Here is an 18728-nt window from a genome sequence, read left to right as displayed (position 1 = left end):
TTATATTTTAGTTAGATTTAATTTTCTTGTGAAGCTCTCCATTGCTGGCAAAGTCAATGTCTTGTTTGTCATGTTTTTTTCAAATCTAGTGCTTGAGGCAATTTCTTACTTTATACAGTAGTGATACAACAGGAAAGAAGATGCAAGTTCTTTTTTCTTTAAACCAAATGGATAAACTGTAGGATGATTGTCTCTGAATGTTTTACAGTTATTTCTGAGAGCAGAATTTGAACCAGAAATTGCTATATAATAGAAGAGAGCGAAGTGCAATAGAAGAAAGGCAAGTGCCAATGGAATTACACTTCTGCTTTGTGAGAGTATGTCTTCAGAAATTCATGGCAGAAGGCTGTCACGTCCTAACACTCACAAGATAATTTTGGAGCAGAAACTCAACAGAATCTCAGAATCACTGAGGCTGGAAGGGACCCCTGGAGATCATCTAGTTCAACTCCCCTGTTCAAAGTTGGATCAGCTAGAGTGGGTTGCTCAGGACCATGTCCAGTCAGGTTTTGAATATCTCCACAGATGGAGATTTCACAGCCTCTCCGGACGTCCCATTCCAGCATTTGATCACCTCAGTTTAAAAAAAAAAAAAAAAACTTTTACCTTTTATTTATGTTTGAATGTAGCTTCCTATCTTTCTATATCCCTTCCTATATGTGTATATATTTTTTTTCTATCTATATTCTGCCCATTGCCTCTTTCCTTTCACTATGCATCACTGAGAATCAGGCTCCATCTTCTTCTTACCTTCCCATCAGGTTTTTATATACACTGATAAGCTCTCCATCAAGCCTCCTCTTCCCAAGGCTAAACAATCCCAACTCTATCAGCCTCTCCTCATTGGAGTGATGCTCCAACCCCTAATCGTCCTTGTAGTCCTTTGCTAGTCCGGCTAGACCAGCTCCAGTATGCCCATTTCTGTTGTACTGGGCAGCCCAGAACTAGGCACAGTACTCCAGATACGGTGTCACCAGGGCTGCGCAGAAGGGAAGGATCTCCTCCCTCGACCTGCTGTCAACACTGCCTCACACAGCCAAGGATGCTGCTGGTCTTTGCTGCAAGGGCATATTGCTGGCTCATGGCCAACTTGTCTGCCAGAACCCCCAGGTCTTTCTGCGAAGCTGCTTTACATCTGGTAGATGCCCAGCCTGTCCTGGTGCATTCAGTTATTGCTCTGCAGTTTACCTTTGTTGAATATCATGAGATTCCCGGTTTTTTTTCATCCGGTCAGGGTTCCTTTGAATGGTAACACAACCGCCTGGTCTGTATGTCTCTTCACTGACTTTGTATTGCCTTGCAAGCCTGCTGCTCATACCCTCTGTCTCATCATCAACAACATTAATGAAGATATTAAACAGGGGGGATATCCGGGGGATACCACTAGTGACTGGCCTCCAGCTGGACTCACAGTTCTTGGAGCCTTGCAGATCAGCCATTTTTCAATCCACAACATTGTCCATTTAATAGACTCTGTTTCAAATCAGCTGGTCTATGAGGATGCTAAGGGAGACAATTGCAACCCTTGTAAAAGAAAAGCAATATCCACTGCTCTTCCTTCATCCACTAACACAGTCATCTCATGACCTGATGGAAGGCTATCTCATTGGTCTTCTATAAATCCATGCTGACTACTCCCAATCACCTTCTTGTCCTTACTATGTTTGGAAGTGACTTCCAGGACTATTTGCTCCATCTCCTTCACAGGGGAAGAGGTGAGGCTGGCCAGCCCGTAGTTCCCTGGATCCTCCTCCTTGTCTCTCCTGAAGACAGTGTGACACATACTGTCTTCCTGTCCTCACGAGCAGCCCTCCAGTTGCTGTGACCTTGCGTAGGTAATTGAGAATTGTCACGCAGCCATGGCCAGCTCCTTCAGCTGCTCATGGGGGCATCCCATGGACTTGTGTACGTCCAGCGTGTCCGCTTAACAGATCCTCCTTATTGTGACAGACTTCTCCACATGTCTCAGAGGTTTGGGGTTCCTGAAGGCAGGTCTTAGCAGTAAAGGCTGAAGGGAAGAAGGCACGGTGTACCATGACCTTTGTCACCAGGCCTCCTCAAACCCCCTCAAGAACTGAAGCTCTGTTTCACTGTCCATCTGGTGTTTGTTTTCTTTCACATTTTACTATTATGGTAGGTGTTAGAAATGGATACTACAAACACTTCTGTATATTGGGGGGAGGGGGAGGTCAAATTATTTTCTCACCTGACAACTTTGAACCCTGAAGAGTTTATCACAAAGCTCTAGAAAATATACTAGCATTTTCATAATCGCGTCAGTGGCACTACTTCCTGAGAAAAGCAATCTGTCTAGTGCAGTAGTCATTAATGCATAATACTGGATTCTTTGTAGGAAGGAACAAGAAATCAAAGTTGATCATTCCGTACCAACCATCTGCAAAGTGTTTTTTTTTTCCTCAGGACTCATTAGTCCTGAGGCATAAAACTTAGACTCATCAAACAGTTAATTAACTAAGCATATTCTTGTTAGATAAGCTTAAATTTTATTAAATAATTCTTTAAAAACCTCTCCAATTTCTGGTATCAATAATATCTTGTGGAAGCGAATTCAACTGTTTCACTGTTTCCTTTTCCATTGAAAACAGCCTTTGTTATATACTTGTTACTTTTTTAGTTTCATCAACTATCCTCTTATTTTTATGTATAATATGAATGAGATAATCTAATTCACTTTTTCTTATTCCATTTATTGTTTCTCTATGTCCTTCACACAGCATACTCCGTGTCTCTTTTCTAAATTAAATGATGCTCTTCCATCTTCATATTGCAGTCATTTTTTGTCCCTGAACAATTTTAGTCTCTGTTTGCCTTGTCTCCTCATAGTTGATTAGTACTGCCATGCTTGATAAGGAAATACACTGATTCTACAAATGCAGATTGATCTAAACATTTTAATTGTTTTTTTTTTCCATATGGTGTATGTATCCTCCAAGTTCTCATACTGTGGTGTATCTGTGTAAAGAAGTTTAGGAATTATAATGCCATTTTTTAACAAAGTCTTTTAATATGCTATTTATCTGCTCATAAATCCTCCATGTGCCTAAACTACTTTTATGCCTACAAGTTATAGGACTAGTTGCCTACTGCTGCAGAAAAGCATGTCTGTTCCTTAGCGTCTCAGGTGCGGGACTGACTTTGGGCTAAGGGTGGGAAAAACAAAAAATAAGGAGACACCTGAGACTTAAACCAGGAGGGGAAATCTCTTAAACAAGAAATCTTGGAGTCAAGTCTTTATTTGTGCATGTGCTTTGTATTTTTAGAAAATCACTTGCTAGTTTTTCAGTAGTGTAACTTCTTATAAATGGTGCTAAAACTTTTTGTTATTTTGGTTTCATTGTTATTTGGTGATAATTTTGGTTATGAAATAGCTAACTCCAGGATTTTATTTTGCTAGAGAATTAAGGGAAAAAGATATTGTCTCACTCAAAAAAATACGTTTTTTCTCTGTTGCAGTGTAAGACCTGCTCAGAGCCAAAACAAATGACCAGTTCCTCTGCTATCTATAACAACCCTAACCTAATCAAACCAATTCCAGTGAAGCCTAGTGAAAATCAGCACCAGCGAATATCTCAGCAAGGCAAGGTAAAGTGTTTTGCTTGTGTTCCGCTTTGTGCTACTGTAACCCAGTAGCCATTTAGGAATGCTTATTTAGGCCAGGAGGTCAGTGCAAGTATTTGAGGTGGAACTTTGGTAAGGAATTATTTTAATGCAAAATTGCACTAAAGACACTGCTCCCCATGCCACATGACATGGAAGCATTAAAATTAGAGACATACATACTCTGCTGATGCAACAAAGAAATACTGATCTTTCAATTTTGGGGTGCTGTTTTGGTTCCAAGCTAGTCTAGTCAATTGTCAGACCACAGTTTGTTTTGTTTTCTTTTAGTGAATTTAGTTATTCTAAATACAGAAAAATGTTTTGATATATCTTCAAGCTACATGACCTTGCAAAATCCTAACAACTGAATCCAGTCAGCTGTTGCAGTGAGCTGTTCAAGACGCGGCACACCTTCACACCAGGGCAGAGGATTTCTGTCTCTTACCAATATTGTAGTAGTGGCTGAAAGGGAAGATGCTTTTCGTGGTATTTGAAGTGAAACTGCTGCTGCTGTTTCTCAGATTCACTGTTTTTCACCACAATAGAAGCTTGACAACTATTTCCTTGCCCTTCCTGTGTCACAGTTATTAAGATTTTTCTTAGGAGAAAAGATCAAAGCATAGCTTTTTCAGCTGTTGCTTGAATATTGCTGGCTAAGTTTTGTAGACACTTAATGTGACTTAGCATGCAACAGAGAACTATGTTTGTTTGTTTTCTTTTTTTTCTCCCTCCACAGAATATGGATTCTGAACCACAACACTTGTCTCTGACAGCACTGTTTGGAAAACAAGAAAAGCCAGATGTCTCAGAGCCACATAGTAAACAGCATCAAGAGAATCTTTCTGTTAGGCAGGGGGTGGTACGTTCCTTGTCTTATGAAGAACCTAGCAGACATTCACCCTCTGCAGAGAAACAGCTTTGCCCAGCAATTCAGAAGCTTATGGTGCGTGGAACAGACCTGCATCCACTTGCTGAATTTCCTGAGAGCCGACTGTGTGAAAATGGCAATATGCACCCTGTGAGTGAGACTTTCACAGGACTCTTCCAACCTGTGACTTCTCATGGCATTGCAACATCTCATGTAGTCCAGGATACTGCTGGCACTCGGAGTTTATTACAGAAATTACAGGGCCAGTCGGGATCAGTCCCTAAAATGGACGCCAGTGCAACAGGTCCTGTAAGCTCAACAGCTTCTGTCTTCAGCAGGACTCCTGCTGCTGCTGGAGCACCAGCAGCACAGATAAACAGTCTGACCCAGCCACCTTTGGTGTACTTCAATGGTTCCCTTCCAGGCCAGACTGTGGAGTCCCAGCCAGTTGGTAAAGAACAGTCCAAACTTCCTAGACAGCCACTTTCTCTCTCTGGCAATCAAACAACCGGTTCTGGGGTGATTTCACCTCAAGAGCTACTGAAAAAACTCCAAATAGTGCAACAAGAACAACAATTGCACGTATCCAGCAGACCCACCTTGGCAGCTAAGTTTCCTGTTGTTACACAGAACGCCAGTACACTGAAACCACTGGATTCCTGGATAGACAAGGCACCAGGTGCAGAAAAACAGAGCTCTCTCTTTCAGGTAAATAAGTAACTGTAGAATTAAAAAAAAAGGGTGGGGGCGGGAAAAAGTTTGAGTTTGTCTGTCTTTTCATCTTGGAGTTTTATAAGAATAGTCCCCGATCTTTTTGACCAGTATCTTCCTGTGTTATCTTACATGCTCCATTCATTCACAATTTTATAGTGACATCAAGTAATTTCTCTTTTGCCAAGCTGTGGTATTGTAAATAGTGAAGGGTGAATCTCTTGCACATCAATAATGAGCCTTGTGTGCAATTACAAAATGCCTAAATGCCTCCCCCAGGCCCACTGTCTTTCCATAGGAGGTGCTACACTTGATTGTCTTCCAATGTCCTGTTTAGGGATGAGCATCTAAGCCCCTTTTAACTTCTTTGTTGTGGCCAGGCTATCCCCAAGGCCTGCATTGTACTGGTGACTCCAAGTTACTTGCCCGAGTCAATAAGCATTCACCTTTTAGTGTAAAGTTCAAAAGCTACTTTAATTCATTTCAGTTTATGCACGAGCTGAATAAAAAACTACAAACTGCTTCAGCTTGTTGCAGAAATCCTCCTTATTGTAGAATGTTGATCTAAGAAATTGAAATGGCCACTTAACAACTAACAGCCACATCTTTCACTAGCACTGATAGGTTAAGATTTCTAATTCTGTAAGAGTGATCAGAAGATGATGATTACATTATAGCAAATAGCCATCTTAATTTTTATTCATGAATCAAAGCAGCACAGCTTTGAACCTTTGTGAAAAGGTTTTTGGTGGATTAGTCCATCAAATTTTTCAGGAGCAGTTGCTTACAGATGGGTATCTGGCTTCTCAGTGGAGTACTAATGAATAAAAAGAGGATCCAGAGTCACAATAATTTACTTTTGTTACTTCTGGAGATTGTTATAAATGAAAGAAGTTGTCTGGTTCACCAGGAAATGTACTGATAGCATGGAGACATGAGCCATGCCTACTTAGAAGGTAAAAGGGAAATGAGGCAAGTGCTAACCTCTATGTTATAAGCCAGAGCACAGTAATAAAATGTGGCTAAAAATATTGAGGTATTTCCAAATGAAAGAATTGGTATAGATGCTGATAACACTTTTTTGTGTATATTTGTAAAAGAAAGTGATGCTGACATTAGCTGCAAAGTAGAAAGAGAATGGAATATGGAAAGGGTGTCACAATTCCAGTTATTTTATTGCAAAGGTACAAATAGAACAATGGCTTGAGAAGAGAAAAATGCTCACTGCAGGAAGTCTCATTCACTAGGGTATTGCTGCAAGTTTGCCTCAAAAATATAAAAAGAAGGAAAGGGAAAAAAAGGGTCAGGTAAGGAGAGTCTTGATCTTACTTTACATAGCTGAGACCAGACCAAGAAGACTCATCATGGTAGAGATGAGTAGCTTTGCTGACTGATACAATCGCAGCTGTTACCAAAACAGTATTAGATGCAGTTCCTTTAACATATCGAGAATTGTTTATAAGGCATTATAGAAAAATGATCGAAGTGTGACTAATTATAGCTCAGGACACCTAAAGCTTTGCGGTGAGGAAGGCCACGTTTGCACACAGAAGACTGTCAAAAAAAAAAAAAAAAGCCAAAAAATGAAGGAATTAGCTTTCTTTTATAGAATGCCATGAATTAGCCAAATTAAATATTTCTATTTAAAATCACATCCTTGCTATAGACCACAGGTTTAAGTGTTGTCCTGCCTGCAGACAGACATCTTGAGTGAAATTGAATTGGCACAAGTGTGTCTGCACATGCTTATGCAAAATTGATTGAAGCAGAGCCTGACAACAAATGCTGCAAAAGCTTTGTTCTCTCTAATTATTTATCCGGTATTGCATCTTTTACTATAAATTAGTGTGCAGGAAAGGCAAATTCTAAAAAGTCTCACAGACATAGAAATGTACCTGGACAGTGTCACATGATGTTGGAAAAAATCATTTTAAAGGAACACCCCAGATCCATCAGTAATACTAAGAAAATAGAAGCAATAGTCTTTTCCACAACTGACACATTACAAGCCCAAATTTAAATTGGCTTCTGCTGCATCTCCATATGGTATAAGAGCTGTGATCTCCCACGTGGAAAGGAAGAAACCAGTCACCAAAATAAAATTTCAGCAAAAGCTAAAGAATAATACTCGGAAGCATTCAGTCTGATGCCAGCCCTATTCTGAGAAGTGATCCTTATGTGGACAATGAGCAACATGTGCTAAAGCTGCAATAAAAACGTATTAATCTGCATTAGACTTCAAAACATAGGCTTAGAATTAGACATGAGTTGTCCTGATTATAGATAACACGTGTGCTTAAGTGTTTCTGTTAATCAGCGTTACAGTTTTAAAAGTACTTACAATAACCTTGACACAAATTTCTCTCTTCTGTTTTAGAAGGCCACTTATTTTGCAGACTGTCTGTTTTCTAAGAGCAATATATTTTACACATCATATGCTGTTTCTCCTGAATCCGTGTGCGGTACACAGTATATTTGGTGGAAGAGTCACACCATTACCTATAGATTATCTTGACTGCAGTTTCAGCATGAGATTGTAAAGATGCACAGCAGTAAGGCAACTAGTAAGTTAAACCTGTCATGGAAAATTATATAAGATTCTGCTGTTAAACATTAGTTAGATTTTTCTAAATTAAACTTAGAAAGATGAAGCAATGTTAGCACCAGCGTTGTAGCCAACAACTGTCTTTTATAGTTCCCAAACCATTCATAGCTTAAATGTTCTTAGTTTTAAAAAATGCTCACTAAAAACAGCTGGAGGCCCACAGCATCCACTCTGCCTGCCGATATTCTAGAGAAGCTGGTGGTGCATATGGAATCACACACATTTAGGGAGCAACGGTGATCGCCACCTGGCATTACAGGAGAGCCAGGGCATTTCTTGGTTCATAGCATGATGTGGATTTCGCAGCTATCATGTCATCTCATTGCCACCAGTAATGCAGAATGGCAAAAAGGAGATATCTTAGCGAGATCTTCCTACAGAGAAGGAATATGACATGCTACACGTTTGTCATTGTTCGTATTTCATTGCTGTACAACTGATGCAAATGTGCTACTCTCTTATTAGTGATTCAGAGGTTGAAATGTTATCTTGAGAACGCTGAAGATGATTCAGGGGAGACTGGAGAATCAAGAAACTCAAGAGAGATTCCATGAGAAAGTTGTTGTTGAGGAGCATTTGGGAAGGGGTATTGTGTCCTTGTGAGAAATTACTCAAAGCTGAAAGAATAGCCCAAGGGCTACATGCCACTCCTGAGCATTTTCAGCAAAACGGTCCCAGAGGAATTGCAGTAGTAGCGCCAAGATCAGCTCCCAGATTTTCTGATGGGATTCTCATTACACTGGTTTCAGTTTAGCTAAACTAAATCTTAACTGAAAATTCCCTCTTACATTTTGAAAAGAATCATTTCTGTTTATGTAATTTTTTTTCAAAATGGCAGAAGCTGTGAGCAGAAGTGTTAACAAAAAATACATTTGGAAGCTTTCACACAGAAGCAAATACTGTGTGCCGAAAAATGGTACATGTAAAGACTGCTTTGAGACAACTGGGTGTGCAGTGGTACCTTGCAGATATTAGGAGTGTCAGCAGTAGATGGCAGTACTGCTTACTACGTTTAGCTTCCATACGCTTGGCAAATCCCAGCAAACAGCTGCTCCATCCATGAAAAACAGATAATTTTTGAGATATCTGCTAAACCGCAACATGTGTATCTGCTTGACAGTTGTAATTATGTATTATTAAAAGCATAGTTTATCTCAGGTTTTGTTTCTGCCAGACTAGAGGAAGATGTCTTTTGATTTCTAAGGATGTGTCATTTAGGTCCTTGGTGTGCGCTTTCTCCGAGTCAGCTGGGCGGCTGGGACAGTTTCTCAGCGCTGTTCAAGGGTGGGAACTTTCATGGAGCTTCCTACCCTTGCCGAGCAGTCTGTATTAGCATTAATTAAATCATTTTAGGAAAAATCAGCTGTTTTAAGCTAGCTTGCCTTTAATTCACCACAAGTAAAATTGGCCAAGTCACTTGACCTGCATGGTTGAGTAGAACAGAAGTGCTGTGATGAGTGCCTGGAGGTAGTAGATCTTCCTCAGGCAGATTTGGAAGAATACATCCGTGCAGCGTTTCAATGTCTCACTCCACAGAGCTATAGCACTTTGGATGTACATTGGTTCTTTTCTAAAAAGAACCATTTTTTTTTTATCAAGTGCAGGTGTACGTACATATCTACTGCTTGAAGGAAACCTAAAGTGAATTAAAAATACCTTAGCTCATTCAGGAGCATTGTAACACAGACTTCATTTCTGTTATGGATTGTATGTCATGTGCTGTAGGTAGGTAGTCATTTTCAAGTAATACTCTATCTTTGAGAGAGTGAAAAAGCAGTATTTATGTAAAAAGTGTTATTATTGGGAGATTTTTGCATAAACTATATATGGTATTGTAATTCCACGTTCTGCTTTCGTAAACTTAGTATAAACCAGCACAAGATCTTGATCCTCCTTGATCCTGTATATAAAAGGATCCTTTATATAAAAGGATCAAGGTTATAGCACCTTTTCATGTGGTACTATACCTAACTCAGAAATATCTTGAGCAAAACAATTGCAAGTAAGGATAAAACAAGCTGCAGAAGTACAAATTTTCTTTAATAAATTGCATTGTTTTGCATAGCAAGGAGATAACCCTCAGAAGAAAGAAAATAGGATAAACCCTATTTCCTTTTCTAATTTTACTTAATTTCACTTCAAGATTTAAATGTAACCCAAAAGTCAGATAAAATGAAATTGTTTGGTATCCTTTGCACAGTAGCAATAAGTCATGTTCCAGTCTCAAACAGTAGAGCTGGTGTGCTCATGCTGATTCTTTTTATGTTTTATTCTTTAAGGAAAAGATTGGTTACTTGAATAGTGAGGAGATAGCTGGTTAAGGTTTATTAATAGAGTTATCTGGAGAATATTCTAATTTCTAAAAACTTAGTGGATAAACTTTCCATGATGGCTTGTATCTCCTAGTATTGCTGGTCCTGCGTGTTTCAGAGATCCAAAATATATCACAAAATTTAAAACCTCTTTGACGCATAATCTGTTTTCAGGTGGATATGGCTATAATACAGAGGAAATTCACAGAACTGCAGAAACATCTGTTTTCTCCCTTTTTTTTTTTTTGAGGGCCTTTTTTGATTTTGTGAACTAAATGCGAGCTAGGCAACTATGGGTGAGTTCTGCTTGTGCCACCAGCTCACTGTGGCTCTTTGGATAAGTCATGCAATCTCTTTTTCCCTTACATTCTGCCTTGGGTAAAATGAAGATATAAGAGTAAAAATTGTATAAGCCTTAAAAATTTTAAATTAGGTTATTTTAAGTAGTTTGGAAGTTATTACCAGAAAATACTTCTTAATATTAGGTATAAGGTGTAAATCTTCAATAATTGCATTTATATGTATTATCAAAGATGGGACTTTGGAGTATCTGTGTAGAAAATTTCAGTGTTGTATTTCCATAGCGTTGCTATTAAGAGTATAATTTCTGTAATAACATGTTCTGGCACTCAGACTATTTGCCTATCAACTAGACTTAATCACATTTGAATATATTTCTGCATTCTCCTGTTGGATGGAAGCCCTTTTAGTTTGGAGATGGAACATACAAGTGGTCCTGAGCGGGAGCGGCAGCCGCTTGTGCACCTCTTACCGCTCCTGCAGTTTGCCGTTCCCATCGTCTTTATTCGCACATAAATAACCAGATAGGCCCTTAACTGCCGGCTGTGTTTCCACGTGGCCAGGTGATCTCACCTCAGCGCATTCCCGCCACCGTGACGCCCACCTTGCTGATGTCCCCGATGGTGTTCGCGCAGAGCGCGCCCGCTGCACCCAAGGCCGGCGAGGGCGGGCGGTTGGCGGCGGCGGCAGCCCCGGAGCCTGCGGCCGGCCCTGCCGGCCTCCTCCTGCCGCTGCCGGCTGCGGAGCCGCCCGCGCGCACCGCCGGCCCCGTCACCAAGATGCAGCTGCAGGAAACACTTCTGCACCTCATTCAGGTAGAGTGGCCACGCTGCTCCTGCTTTGCTTAGCGCCCGCGTTCCTGCTCTGGTTTAAACGCCCACGCACCTAATTGCATCCATCTGCCTAGAGCCTATATGAATAATTAAAACACATTTGCAGTTGTGCTACTTACGGCTGTATGTTCAGGGCGCAGTAGGTCATGGAGCAGGAAGGTGACAGCCTCTCTCTGCAAACCGCTGGCTTAAATGCATTTTGATTAATGGATGTAGTTCGGTGTTCAGGAAAGCTAACAAATTTGAAGGAAAAGAGCAAAGATGGTCGAAGGCTTCAAAAGGTTGGCCTGTAAGCCAGAGAGATATTTATTATATCTTTAGCTAAGGCTAAATAACGGGTGATTATCCTAGCTGCCAAGTATTTTCAGAGATGCGTGTTAACAGTAAAAGGAATCCAGATGGGAAATCAAAATCACAGGACGAGCCTGAGGAAAATTAAAATATGGGTTAGGTAATCTAAAAATATATTATTTCAGTCCATTCTATGCAGTTCTCTGGTTTGAGTGCTAAAATTCTTTTTGATACAGTTACTCAGATTTAAATGTGACAGAGCATTAGTAGTGTTATATAAGAGGCAACTGTTTACTGATGTGGGATGGTATGACTGATTATGAGTATTTTTTCTTTAACTTCTCATGTGATTACTGCCTAGAAGAATAAATATTGAGGTTGTAGACCTGAAGAACTCAGTATAAGCAAAAGGAATTAGAGACAGGTTTAGGATTCCAGTTTGTAGGCCAGAACTATGAACCTGTATGACTTTGGAATAAAAATAAAAGTTATTACTGGAATGTTGAAGTGACTCATTTAAAATTCAATTTAACTTATAGACCCAGAAAGATAATAGTATCTTTAACAAGTGGGAGACTTTTCTCATTTTTTTTGCTGTATTTTTAGTATGGGATTAAAAAAAGAAAAATACCACATTGTCCTGTCTTTATATACTTGGAATATCTTGGAATGTATGTGGATAGTAGGAAAGCCATATATTAAGTTAAAAAAAAAAAACTAGACAAGGGAAATAAATAGGATTTTAACCTGAGAAACTGTACTCGCAAAGTGTGCATTTGACCCTGCTATTCCTGGTGATAGTAAGGGTTAAGCAAGTTTCCTGGAAATTGTTTGCTGTTTAATACTGTGATACTGACTGACAATTTCTCACCTCTTATTTTTTGATTTGTAACTGCAATCTCAGATGGTCCTGGTTTTCCTCAAGGAACATCCTGATTTTAATTATCTTCATGTATTCATGTGAGCTACTTATGACATTCATTCTTAATTTGACCAGTTCTTGCAAAATGATCTTCAGAAGGAAAAAGTTAAACAAGCATCAGAGCAAAAGGAGCAGCATCAGTTAGGAGCATTAAGTCTAAAAGAGCTAAACAAGATGCAAGGATTTGCCCAGGTAGGATTTAGAATAGGATCAAATACCAGAGTTTATCAATGTTCCTTCAGACAACCTTGGCATTACTATTGAAGTAATAGAGGAAACTAAGAAAACCCCAGGTTAACTGAGAGCAAAAGGAAGAAAATAAAAGGATGTATTGTCACTGCAGTATCCTAAGAGTAGTTTATCCACCAGTTAAATCCACCATGAGTCTAGAAAATCTGCTTTCATTATATATTCTTTACTTCTTACAGAGATAGAGTCCAGTTTGCCACAGTAATAATTGATAATTTCATATACCAAAATTCTTGCAGGGCTGCTGGCAAGTCTTGAAAGTAATGTATTGTTTTTGGTGATGGAAACAAGCCTTCATACACCTGGCTTTTTTATATAGAAAAAGGTTGAAAAGTATTTGTTGCATGAAATGGAGAGAGCTTGTAATCGCTTTAATAAAGAACCTCTATCTTGCAGTAACCATGATCTGTTTTGTTTTTCAGAATGATGACAACTTCTTAAATATAATTTATGAAGCATATCTCTTCAGCGTGAGAAAGGCGGCAATGAAAAAGCCTATGTGAAAGATGATTTTTAAATTAAATTCCAATGACTTCCTGAATGCAGGGAAAAGATTCAAATTTTTCAAGTAATGTTATGTTTTAAAAACTTCTGTCTTACAAAAAAATTAAACCGAAATGGATGGTCTTTAGGCACTTTGCATACATGTAGATTTTGCTTCTTGGGAAGTATATGATGTACTGAGAAAGGTGGGTGGAATCGGATTGTGCCTTCAGGGAGGGGAGTGTCACGATACTGAAGACTTAATCACAAAATATCTTAAATTATTTTTCTTTTATGAGCCCATGCTTAGGGTTGTTTCTCCTGCATAAGGGCTCTGTTCTCAAAGTTCGGTTTCCTCCTTTAAATTATGCTGTGGTTATTCATCGACTAGGTATTTTACATGGATTTTCGCTGAGAGAGATGCCATAAGCAACTTTCAAAACGAACAGTACTCATTTCTGAACGCATGGTGGCAATGTTGGACTATTTTCAGCCCTGTGAAAATATTGGCAAAATTTTGAAACCGAAAGTCGTAAGTAGGAACTTCCATCACCCTGTTTAGTTGTCTGCAAAACAATTTAGAAACTATTTAGAAAAAATGCCATGACTTTACCCCAAATTTTGTAGAAAAATCTTTTTCTATCTTAACAGCAATATTTTTAGCTAGTTGTAGAAATGGGACGCTGGAAGGCCTTTGGTGGATTGGGGTGGGAGGGGGTTCTTTGTGATTGTTGCTATCAGCATAGCTTCAGGTGGCACTGGATTCATGTTTCTATTCTTCAAGATCAAATCTGCATTACTATAAGCCATGTACAGCTTTGTTAAGAGGGAGGCTACCTGGTGTAAAAGTCCTACTTTTTTCAGTGTGTTCGTGGAGCACAATGATTTCATTGATCCATTTCTACAAAAGAAAATAAAATGGACTTATCTCTACTCTGTAGTGATTTCATCTTATCATACCACAGACTATGTATTAAGAATTGTTGGGTTGCTTGTATTAGCTCTTGTTTTAACATGTTTTTACACTTGGCAGAAAACACATTAATAAGGTTTTAAATCAATTATTATTTAAATTGCTGAAAGAAATTATATTTTTATTAGCATCTGGTGCTGAAGTGCGAGTTAGGAACCCAGTCCCAGTTGCTGGGGAGACATTCCTTGCATGGTACAGAGAGCCTCATCTGTAATGCGCAAATGAATGTACACTCTGCTTTGCTCTGAGTAACGCTGTGGGCACAATTCTCTAGCCTCTTCTGTGAAGGAAAGGTTCTTCAGGGTGAAGTAGGATGCAGGTTTCAGTGAGCATAGTTGGAGCTATTTATACCATTGCCCTCTCCCCCTGTCCTTACTCTGGTATAAGAGTGATTTGGAGGGTTTGGTTTGGGCTTTCTACTTAGATTTATTGGGAAAGAGTTTAGTTTAAAACAAATAAACGCAAGACCTACTTTATTAATGCATGGGTAAATAGCAGCATGGGACTCGGGCTCAGACAACTGGTGGGCTTTTCCTACACAGACTAGCTCAGAGTAAACAAAGGCTACTCCAGCTCTGTTTTGTTACCAATCTGTTTATGATACTTGCAGATTTCATAAAAAGAACATAGAATCATAGAATCATTAAGGTTGGAAGGGACCTCTAGAGATCATCTAGTCCAACCGACCTGCACACGCAGGGTCACCTGGAGCACGTGTTGCACAGATATCATGAAAGGTACATTTTAAAGATAGCAAGTCTTAATTCTAACCCTATGGCCAATATAAAGTCACGTGATCCTACTCAGTTAATTTGAATTACTTCCAAAATGAGCAGGTGTGAAAGAAATTGGAATCTACAGAAAAGCATTTATATGAGATAGTCATATAATAGGTATCTTGGATTCTGCATTATTTGAGAGGATAATTTAAAGATGATGGGACACATAGTCAAGACTTAATTTGACAGGTAGAATTTTTGTAATTTGTGGAGGAGGAGGAGGGAAAAAAAAAGATCCAACTCATTTCTGAAGCATCTCAGGCTGGGATAGGCTTCCCAGTCATGAGAGAAACATTTCTTATTTAAAAAAATGCAAAATTGATATAGAAATTTTAAAACGCCTTTATTTATTGCTTTGCAGGTTACCATAGCTTTTAAAAAAGTTAAATGCAAGTTCTTTAATAACAGCTATTAACTCCTTGTGTGTATAGCAACCATGGTCTTTGCACTATGCCTGACAAACTGGAGCCTCTCTGCAAATGGGAAGGGTAAAGCAAACAGCTTCTGTTCTCTGCCATCTATTCTGGTTACATCTACACCAAGTAACACTGACGACGTTGGTTTTCCCCTACCCTCACTGTGTATTTGGTTACAAGGAGTATCTGGGATTGTTCCAGGGGCAAATTACTGTCTTTTGCAGAGTGAAGCAAAGAAGGACATGTGGCAAAAGAGGGAAGTGCCTTTTTAAAGTGGCTTGCACTTACAGAGAACAGCAGAGGTAAGAAGGTAAAATAAGACTTAGAAAAAAAGTACATTTTATGACACAGAATAGAGGAAGAGAAACAGAGAATTATATTGAGAAATATTTTTTTCCAGGTTTGGATTTCAGACTGTGGGATCTGTTTCTTGAGAGATGTTTGGGAATTGATGTCTCAGTTTGCAAACACATTGGTGTGTAAAACTGTGACATGCCCCTCTTCTTTTTTCTGTTGCAAACTGAAGTGTCTAATCCAGGAAAAGGTTTTTTCTTGAAATAAAGTTGAGCCTTGCAGTGCCACAAAAAAGCTGGAGGATCCTCATGCCTTGCTGAAAACTTCATCTCTACATTTTTATATTGTGTTTTGCATAATAGCTTTTTTTATCAGCTGGGAATTTCCCTTTCTATATCCATGTCTTTGCAGTGTGTGTACAGGACAATTTATAGATCACCTCTGAACTAGTGTACTTTTTGGCCCTGATTTATTTTATTTCTCTCTTCAGGCCTTTTTTCTCTTTTAATCTTAAATAGGATAAAGGGTAGCAAGCTGGAAAAAACAGAGGTATGTAAGGGTCACATTAACTTTGCTTTAGGCACTTTTGCAGTAGGCAGGTTGGGGGGAAGAGCAGGGGCTGTACCTGCCAAGCTGTTGTGTTCCCCAATGTTGTGTCTTTTTTTTTTTTTTTTTGATCTAGAAGAATTTGCTTTATGTAATGCATTAGTCCCAGTCTCAGCATTGAATTCATATTAGTTTTCAGTATATTCCCACTCAAGCACTGTCCGCTTGCTTATAGGATTCCTTGCTTATAGGATATATAGGTCCTAGGTCCACTTGCTTATAGGATATATATGAAACTGTAGTTTATATATAAAACTGCAGTGAGAAGATGAGAAGTAGAAAGTTGGTGAAATACTAAAGCATGATCTTTGACTAATTCTAGCTCTGTTTATCATGGAAATACATAATCTCAGTGAAGCCATCCAAACCTTTCCTTGGGCCCTTCTCAGAAAATTCAAATCCTTTATCTGATTTTTATGCATTAGCTGCCTACTGCTTCTCTATTTACTCCTCATTGTTGCTGTTGCAAAGGGGATAATTAAAACTGTACAGCAAAATAAAATTTTCCAGGAGCAGGATGCAGCTGAATAGGCAGGATGTTAGGTCTCCTCTGACAGCCTATTTGGAATATGTTGAGCTTTGAATTTCAATTTTAAGTGCAGTGAGTATTCTAGATATCTCTGTCCCTTTAGAATATTAAAAGCACAGTTTAATATTTTAGCAAAGTTGGAGATCATTGCTGAAAAAAGGCAAGATTAGAAAAAAATTGCAGTAAGTATTTGAGGCTCTAATGTAGAAAACATGAGAAGTCGGCTTTTCCCAGAAGGATTCCTGAAAAACGGCAAAATTCTAGTTACTGAAATGAATAATGTACTAAAAAATGAATCCACAGTCAAACTACAGTAACCTTTACTGCTAGTCCTCACTGAGGACTTTTAAGAGACTCATAAGACTCCCTGCCTATTCCACAGTGCTACTGATATCTGTAACAAGCTTCTTGTGGCCTCTGGATGTGTAGTGCTCAGCTGAGCTGGGAGCATGGGAGAAATATGTTCTGCGAGACACTGAAGAAGCAAAGGCTGCAGCTTTATAAACATTTTAAGCTGGCACTGCTGCAGAAGCAGCAACCCGACCCAGCTACCCACTCTTAGCTGCTCATTCCTACTCCGATCCATCTATCCTTCCTTTTCTCTTTTTTTTTTTTTTTTTACTTCTTTTGTTTGTTTGTTTGTCTTGATTAAGGTAGCTACACACGGAAATGCATTTCAGAATTATCCAGGTTGAGCCTCCTCGCCACCCCACAGTTAGTTTTAAGCTGCATCCGTTTAGTGGGTATCTGCCCAAGCACCTATAGCAGCATAGGGACAGAGTGGGAATGAGTGCCTGGGAACTGGGGAGAGGAAAGCAAGGCAGAAAAGCTGGGCTGCAATACTGCCTTAAACTGACTTGAAGCATTTCTGAAACTGTAATCTAAAGGTCTTTCCCCTTTCACTGGCATTAATACTCTGAGACAAGACAAGAAGAGCAAAATGCAATTTTATTGTTATCTGCTGTTTTGACTCTATGTGAAAATCTAGGAAGGTGTTTGCAAATAACTCCACAGAAGGTAATCATTGTCCAAGAGCCTAATCTCTCTGTAGAGCCAGTGGAAAGACAGGATCCTCTTGAGGGCAAGTCGGTACAAACCTGATTTAGCCTGGGAGATCAGGGAGGCTGCGCTAAAGTTAGCCTTTGCAAACACCTTCCCCCTCCTCCTTGTGCTGAAACAAGCCTGATATCAGAGCAGGTCTCTATTTCTTCTCACAAAACAGCAGATGTTTGAATTAATTTCCTTTTTTTTTTTCTTTTTCAATTTATTGGAGACTGTACCATCAAACCTGAACAAAATGTTCAGCTCCAAGTCTGCCCTGCATGGATGTGAAAAATGCAAGGACAATTACAAGCCCAGTTTCTCTTTCTGGTTAGCTGAGAATACTACTGAGGTAAACAGGAAATAAGCACCAGAAAGATAAAGGGGAGAGGAAAACTAAATTCTAGGTAAATTTATGTAATAATATCTAGAGAAAGAGTGTCCAGTATATGAACACCTTTATCTTGTAGCTGTTACAGAAAGACCTCTAGCTGCAAGTAATCTCCATGTATCTTCCCTTTGAAAAGTGGGCGACATCATTGTAAAAACTCCCACAGAATGAATTTAGAACAAACATCTGGTGTACAGAATGGCAAGTCACTACATATTTTGTGGGAGCAGCAACTTCAGTCACTTGTGTAACAAAAAACTTCTTTGAAACTATTTTGGACATGTATTAGTTAAAAGCCTTTTTTATTGTGCTCTGACGTAAATTCTACAAAACAGCAAAGCAAAGCTGTGATTCAGAACAACATGTCTGCATTAACAACAGCAGTCAGCAGAGGCAGAAGAAGAGAAAAACCCCTCCGGCCGCGTGGTGACTAAACTAAAGTCAAGAAATCGGAAGGATCGGAACTTAGCTGACTCTCCGGCAGCTAGGAGCCTGTTTTCAAGC

At 39.2% G+C, this 18728-nt stretch overlaps 1 protein-coding gene across 1 annotated transcript in view; it reads left to right on the top strand.

The window, feature by feature from the left end:
* DCP1B (decapping mRNA 1B) overlaps positions 1-13395 on the top strand; it is a 47744-nt gene extending 34349 nt beyond the window's left edge. Inside the window, exons 6-9 of the mRNA XM_088521621.1 lie at positions 3475-3603; positions 4358-5197; positions 10981-11232; positions 13135-13395. Of these exons, the coding sequence (XP_088377747.1) occupies positions 3475-3603; positions 4358-5197; positions 10981-11232; positions 13135-13215 (1302 nt within the window). The 3' untranslated portion in view covers positions 13216-13395. The remainder of the gene's footprint in view (positions 1-3474; positions 3604-4357; positions 5198-10980; positions 11233-13134) is intronic.
* The last annotated feature ends 5333 nt before the right edge of the window (positions 13396-18728 follow it).

This window comes from Tinamus guttatus, unplaced genomic scaffold, assembly GCF_059628265.1.
Source record: "Tinamus guttatus ecotype Peru unplaced genomic scaffold, ASM5962826v1 Tinamus_guttatus_pri_ptg000125l, whole genome shotgun sequence".
In the NCBI taxonomy this organism is placed as follows: Eukaryota; Metazoa; Chordata; class Aves; order Tinamiformes; family Tinamidae; genus Tinamus; species Tinamus guttatus.
The sequence above is the reverse complement of the archived record's forward strand: the minus strand, read 5'-3'. Positions and strand labels throughout refer to the sequence as shown.